Source organism: Myotis brandtii, unplaced genomic scaffold (genome assembly GCF_000412655.1).
Source record: "Myotis brandtii unplaced genomic scaffold, ASM41265v1 scaffold1464, whole genome shotgun sequence".
Taxonomy (NCBI): Eukaryota; Metazoa; Chordata; class Mammalia; order Chiroptera; family Vespertilionidae; genus Myotis; species Myotis brandtii.
In genome coordinates this window covers 289,183-296,794 of record NW_005355263.1, presented here as the reverse complement: position 1 = coordinate 296,794, position 7,612 = coordinate 289,183, and the positions used below count along the sequence as shown (strand labels likewise).

General features: G+C 38.5%; 1 protein-coding gene across 1 annotated transcript in view; it reads left to right on the top strand.

The window, feature by feature from the left end:
- Window positions 1–631, top strand: part of NIT2 (nitrilase family, member 2) — a 23,058-nt gene extending 22,427 nt beyond the window's left edge. Inside the window, exons 11-12 of the mRNA XM_014535596.1 lie at window positions 240–332; window positions 442–631. Of these exons, the coding sequence (XP_014391082.1) occupies window positions 240–331 (92 nt within the window). The 3' untranslated portion in view covers window position 332; window positions 442–631. The remainder of the gene's footprint in view (window positions 1–239; window positions 333–441) is intronic.
- Window positions 632–7,612: the final 6,981 nt, after the last annotated feature.

The following is a 7,612-nucleotide window of genomic DNA, read 5'->3' as shown; positions in this document are numbered from 1 at the left end:
TTTATCCTTGGTTCTTGGTTCAGTCTTCAGGGCTATAGTTCATTTTGTTCATTTTGAATTATTTTGGTTTGGTTTGAAGTGACTCCAGGGGCTGTGCCAGGCCAGCTGTGCCTCTAGATAAGGCCTGTATTACTGAGTTACTTACTGAGACTGGTAGTTTTTATACTGTTTGGGAGGAAAAATCCCTTTGGTTAGTGAAGAGTTAATCTTATTAATAGTGCACTTTCCTGTTTTTGCAGACTTGAAGAAGGTGACTGAAATACGCCAGCAAATCCCCATATTTAACCAGAAGCGATCAGACCTCTATGCAGTGGAGGCAAAAAAGCCCTAAGGTTTGTGTTTCCAATGTGTCATGAAATAGGAAAACATGTTTCTGCAACATCAATTCCCTGCTGAATTCTTTAATGGGGATCCTTTTTGTTTGTTTTTTTTTTATTTTAACCTTCCTTTCCTGGGAACTTTCTATTGAGATGATGGAACTTCAGCACACTGATACTCTCCACACCATATTAAATAGGCAAAAAGGACTCAGGCTGGGCATTGAAGAGCGGGAGGAGAAGGGGATGGTTCCAAACCTTATTCCATAATTAAATTACGTCAAAGAAGTTGGTAAAAATATGAGATTTGGGTATTCTGGTGGTTGATTTACCTGATACAAATGTATTTGTGTCATAAACCTCTTATCTCATTGCTAGAATTGGAATCCGTTATGTAGAAAGTGGGTATACTGTTTTCAGCAGTACCTTAAAGTTATATTTTGGGTTTATGAGTAGCTGTGGGAAGCAAGGTGATGGGTCCTTGGTGTTTGCTAGGGGAGATGGCAGCCCCTGTAGCAGCCTTCAAGAAGGAGCTAAAGAGTCGACCCCAAACTCTCCAGGTCTTAGAGGCAAGACTGTGTCAACAGTGAGGCCTGTGGGAGGATGGCAGTAGAAGCATTTGGTCAGGTGCGGGAAGCCATCTATTGTCAATGCTATCATGAGAGTGCATCAAGGAACTCGGAAGGCTGATGAACCTTGAGTTTTAGCAGGGCTAAAAGCTATGCACCGATTGTTCTGTGTTGAGATAGTGATGGCTTGAAGCAATTTCCTGACCTAATAGCCTCAAAGTAAATCTTTACTGATTTTTACTGACCTTTGAGATTGTCTGCTACCTGTTTGCCGTGCTTAACTGAGGGCAAGATGTGTATCTAAAATTGAATGAAAGCTGACAAGGCCAGGGTTTCTCTCTAGAGAGAGGTTTTCGCCTGGCCCCCCATGCCTTCTAAATTCATATTTCTTGTCTAGTGTTTTGTGTGCAGCCCCTTTTTAGATTCTGAACCCTAGCCGTGCTGGATGCGGCAGTCAGGCAACTAAAGTATGTCTCTGCAAGAGGTGTCTTTTTTTAAGATTATTAATTGATTTTGAGAGAGAGAGAAATATCGATCAACTGCCTCCTGCACACCCTCCAACCGGGGATCTATCCTACAACTCAGGCATGTGTTTTAATCAGGACTCCAACCTGCAACCTTTCAGTGCACAGGATGACGCCCAACCAACTGAGCCACACCAGCCAGGGCAAAAGAGTTTTTTTTAATATATTTTATTGCATTTTTTACAGAGAGGAAGGGAAAGGATAGAGAGTTAGAAGCATCGATGAGAGAGAAACGTCGATCAGCTGCCTCCTGCACACCCCCCAGTGGGGATGTGCCGGCAACCAAGGTACATGCCTTTGACCAGAATCGAACCCGGGACCCTTCAGTCCGCAGTCCGACGCTCTCTCCGCTGAGCCAAACCAGTCAGGGCAGGGCAAAAGAGTTCTTCTTGATAGGAGTAAGTGTCTGAAAGTCTCTCTCTTTTTGTTTTTTCTCTCTAGTAATACTTTTTACCTTGATAAAGGCAAGTTTTTAGCCTAATGGTTCTGGGAATTCTTTGTGGCAATTAAAAATTAAGAATTTCAATGAACTGTTATTTATGTATGTTATAGCTAGCAATGGGCTGGTAATGTTTAACAACTAGCTGTCCAAGAAAAGGCCCTGATTTTGTGGTAGCATTTTCCAATTTCTGTGGTGTAAATACTTCCACCCTGGCCAAGTTCCCTCTATCAATATGATACCTCTACACACAGAATTGGGAATAGATGTGCACCATCTGACGTGTGTACATCCATGAAACCCCGTTAGTCAAGGTAATGAAGATGCCCACTCCACCATCAAAAGTTTCCTTGTTCTCTTTTATAATTCCTCTAGTTATTCCTCTTGTTCCCAGGCATTGACTGGCTTTGTCACTGTAGATTAGTTTGAATTTTCTAGAATTACATAAAAGTAATATATGTACCATACCATATATGTACTTTTTAATTTGTCTTTCATCATTATTTGGAGATTATCCATATGTGTGCATCAATAATTCATTCCGTTTTTATTGCTGAGTAGTAGTCTGTTGTATGGATATACCATAATTTCTCCACCTGTTGATAAGCATTTGAGTTTCCAGTTTTTGGCTATTACAAATAAAGCTTCTTGTACAAGTTGTTCATTTCTCTTGAGTTAGATATTTAGCATTGGAATGAAATGGTGGGATCATACGTGTATTTCACTACCAAATTGTTTTTCAAAGTGATTGTGCCATTGTACATCACTACCAGCAATCTGTTAGAATCCCAATGTGCTCCACATCCTCACCAACACTTGGTATGATTAGTCTTTTTAATTTCATCCATTTTAATGGGCATGTAATGTTTTCTTGTGGTTTTAATTTGTAGTTCCGTAATCACTAATGATGCTGGGTATCTTTCTTTATCTGTATATCTTTGGTAAAGTGTTCATATCTTTCCTTCATATAAGTATTGGGTTATTTACCTTTTTATTAATTATTATGAGTTCTTTATATACTCTAGATAAAAGTCTTTTTTCAGGCATTATGTTTTGCAAATTTATTCTCCAAGTCTGAGAAAAAGAAAGTCTTCATTTTCTTAAAACTATTGCTTAAAGAACAAAGTTATTTAATTTTCATGAAGACTGATTAATACTTTTTTCCTTTGAAGTTTGTCTTTTCTAAGTTTTATTTATGTTAATATATTTATGTATTATGTAAATCATCAAATCCAAGGTCACTAAGACTTTATTTTAAATTTAAGTCTATAATCTATTTTCAGTTGTTAATTTTTATATGTGGTGTAAGAGTCAAGATTTTTTATTTTATTTATTTTTTTGGCCTATGGTTGCCTGTTGTTCCAGTACCATTTGTTGGAAAGATTATCCTATGCCCATTGAGTATCCTTGGAAAAGTGAATTGACCATACACATCTCAGTCTATTTCTAGACTCTTTTATTTCATCAATCTATTTGTCTATCTTTACACCAGTAACTAACTGTGTTGATTATTGTGGCTTTCTAATATGTCTTAAAGTCAGGTAAAATTAGTCCTCTAACTTTTTTCCCCCTAAAAAATTGTTTAGACTATTCTAAGTTCTTTGTATTTCTATGTAAATTTCAGAGTCAGGTTGTAAATTTGTACGGAAAAGTCTCTAGGGCTTTTTAATGGGATTGCATTGACTCTTGAATGCAGTTTGGTAGAAAATTGACATTTTAACAGTACTAACCCACTGACCCATGAACATGAGATGTCTTCTCAGTTATTCAGGCCTTCTTTAATTTCTTTTAGCAGTATTTGGTAGTTTTACTGTGAAGAATGCAATTTTTGCCCTAGCTGGTTTGGCTCAGTGGATAGAACATCGACTTGCAGACTGATGGGTCCAGGATTTAATTCCAGTCAAGGGCACATGTGGAGAGTGGCTACAGCGTTCGGACAGGATCAAGCCTCAGACTGACTTGTGGCAAAGCCACATACAAGTCCCAGCTTGGAGGGCACAACCCTGCCAGCACAATTATAGCCAAAAGGCTATGGTTGTAAGCTTGACCATATAGTCCGACCCTGCAGTCCTAGGTAGCTAAGGGATGTGGGCTGCGGGAGGTGCAGCAAGTGCTGCCTAAACAAGGCTTGAGAGAGTTCAGAGAATGGGAATAATAGGAAAGAAGCAGATTTGAAATTCGCAAGAACATTGTAAACATCTTGCCCTGGTTTTGCTTTGTGTGATCTGACTATAAAATAAAGCCACGGTTTACAGGATGTGTCACTGTTTCCTCATCCAGGCGCAGTGATCCACCTGGTCCTAACTGTATTCTCTTGTCTGTTTTCTTTAATCCTTCACTGCCCCTCCTCAAGTTCAACACTGGCCGTGCTGGACACGGTTCAGGCACATGCCTGGATTGTGGGCTCGATCCCCAGTATATGGGATGTAGGAGGCAGCCAATCAGTGATTTTCTTTCATCATTGATGTTTCTCTCTCTCCCTCTCCCTTCCTCTCCGAAATCAATAAAAAATATATATTTTTTAAAAAGGTAAAATGATAGACACGTACTTCTTTAAAAAAATGCATTTTTTGGGTCCAATGTATCCCTAAGGGCTGCTGCTTCTTTTGTGTTTTTTTTTAATGCTAGAGTATTGTTTTTATAAACTTCAGTTTCCAATTTCTCACTGCTATATAAAATAAAATTTATTTCTGAATTTTATCTTGTAGCCTACAACCTCGCTAAACTCACTTTAGAAGTTTTTTTGGGTAGATTCTATATGATTTTTAAAAATATAGATGATCATGTCTGCAAATTAAGACAGTTTATAAAATAAATGAACTTTCTTTCCAATCTGGTTCCTTTTATTTTTTCTGCCTTATGGCATCGGCTAGACCTTTCAGAACAGTGTTGAATAGAAAAGTACACATTTTTATGGTCCTGATCTTATGGAGAAAGCATTTAATCTTTTATAGGTGCCCTCGATCAGATTGGGGGAACTCCCTTCTATTACTAGTGTGCTGAGAGTTTTTATTGAGAAAAGATGCTGGATTTTTCAGATGCCTTTTCTGCCTTTATAGACACAAGTACATCTTTTCTTCTTTAGCCTGTTTTTATCATGAATTACATTGATTTTGCAATGGTAAACAAATCTTGTGTTTCTGGGATAAATTTCACTTGACCACAATATATTAAAATAAGGTTCTTTTTAATTTGTTGTTGGATTGATTTGCTAACACTTTAAGAATTATTGCATCGGCCTTGGCTGGGTTGCTTAATTTCTTAGAACAGTGGTCGGCAAACCGCGGCTTGCGAGCCACATGCGGCTCTTTGGCCCCTTGAGTGTGGGTCTTCCACAAAATACCACGTGCGGGCGCGCACGTACAGTGCGATTGAAACTTCGTGGCCCATGCGCAGAAGTCGGTTTTCGGCCTGGGCGAGTCTATTTTGAAGAAGTGGCGTTAGAAGAAGTGGGGGGGGGGGTGTGAGACACAGCGCAGGCGGGCCGCGGGATACGCAGCGTGGGGGAGGCGCTCGCGATTCATGCACGAGTTGTGTGAGCCAGTCAGTCAGTAGTCTCATTGTGCAGTGGTTAGTGCTAGTCGCGTCCGCAAATCGTGCGGGTGACAAAAGTTCCTACTTGAAGCATAAAGTTACCTGTATTTTTCCAACCAGCTGCAAATCCTACAGGTATTTTTGTCATCATTTTAAGAATTGTAATTCTTTTGTGTTGGAGGCTTTATTATTATAAAATGAAACATTTTTTAGGTGCCCTGTTTGAGATGGCTACAAAGAAGAAGCAAAGAAAAACAGAAGACGAAAACTGTGAATTTAAAGTTGAATGTACCTACCTATGTAGTTTAAGTTTAAAAAATTTGGCTCTCAACGATTGAAGAAATTTCAATCGTTGTACTATTGATATTTGGCTCTGTTGACTAATGAGTTTGCTGACCACTGGGTTAGAACATTGTCTAACAATACGCCAAGGTTACGGGTTTGATCCCTGATCAGGGCACATACAAGAATTAACCAGTAAATACATAAATAAGTGGAACAACAAATCGATCTTGCTCTCTTTCTCTCTCCCTCCCTAAAAATGAATAAAAATAAAATTAAAAAAATTTACACCGATGTTTATAAGAGATATTTGTCTATAGTGGTTTGTTTGTTTATTTTCTTGTAATACTTATATCAGGTTTAGGTCTCAGGGTCTGCTGGCCTCATATAATGACTTGGGAAATATTCACTCCCCTTCAGTAGTCTAGGAGAACTGCGTGGTAATTTGTTTGCATCCTGTTTCCTAATATCAACTATTCTGGCTGGAGGTTTGTAAGTTTTATTGATCTTTTCAGAGAACAAGCTTTTGGTTCCATTGATTATCTGTTTTTATAATTTGATTTTATTTCTGATCTTTTTTTTCTGCTTGCTTTAGATTTCATTAGCTCTTTTGCAAAATTTTCTTAAACTGGTTGGTGAGAGTCACTGATTGGAGATTTTTCCTTCTTTCCAATAGGTGTTTAGTGTTATAAAATTTCCTCTAAGTATTGCTTTAGTTGCATCCCCAACCTTAGATATGTGGTATTTTTATTTTCATCCAGTTTAAAATATTATCTAATTTCTCTTTTGATATTTTTCCTATGAGCCAACAATGATTTTGTAGTTACTTCGTTTCTAAATATTTGGGGATTTTCCACATCATTGTTACTGATTTCTAATTTGATTCCACTGTGGCCAGATAACATACCCTGTGTAATTTGAATTCTTTTAAATATATTGAGGCTTGTTTTATAGCTCAGTATGATCTCTTTTAATAAATGTTCCATGTGCAGTTGAAAAGAATGTGTATTCTGTAAGTTGTTTGGCAGAGTGTCAACTAGGTCACATTGGTTGATAGTGTTTTTAAGTCTTCTATATCTCTACTGATTTTCTGTCTATTATTTCATTAAGTTGTTAACAGAGGGGCGTTGATAATTGTGGATTTGTCTGTTTATCATTACACTTTCGTCTTCATGTATTCTACACTTGAACTTGGCCAAAAGGCCAAGAAGCAATATCTTCATGTGTTTGGAAGCTTTGTTATTTTTTTTTTTAAATGCAGTCAATTTTCTTTTCCTTAAACCACAAAATAGAGTCTTTGGTTGTAAAAACATCACTAGTTACAGTCTTGCCAAGAGGTCCCAGCTGGGGAGGGGGCAGTTAGTCTGTGGCCAGAACTCCTGAGGGGTCTCTAAAATGCTAACAACCAGGTTAAAAGACTTGGGGCAAGGGTGGTGTTGGTGCTGGCAGGCCTCTAGGAGGGCACTGGGCCCAGGCCTCCGTGCCCCAGCCACAGGGGCCGGCAGCTGCTGCACAGGCCCATGGCATCTGGTGAGGGCCTGCCCAGAAGCACCAGGGCCACCTCTCCATCCCCCTCCTGCAGGCCAGGGCTGGGAGACGGCTCCTGGGATCTCAGTTCCTCAGCAAAATCTGGGACTGCATGTCATATGGAAGCTTTGTTATTAAGTGCATAAATTACTAGATTTGTTATAGCATCTTGATGAATTGAGCCTTTTCCCATTATGATACAGCTCTGTATTATTTTTTGCTCTACAATGACTTTGATATTAATTATGCCACTCAGTTTTCTTTTGATTAGTATTATCATGTATCTTTTTCCATCCATCTTTTAAACTTTTTAAAAATTAAATTTATTGGGGTTACATGGGTTGATAATAACATTATATAAGTTTCAGGTATGAATCTATAAAATGACATCTGTATACTCTATGCTTGACCCCTGTACCC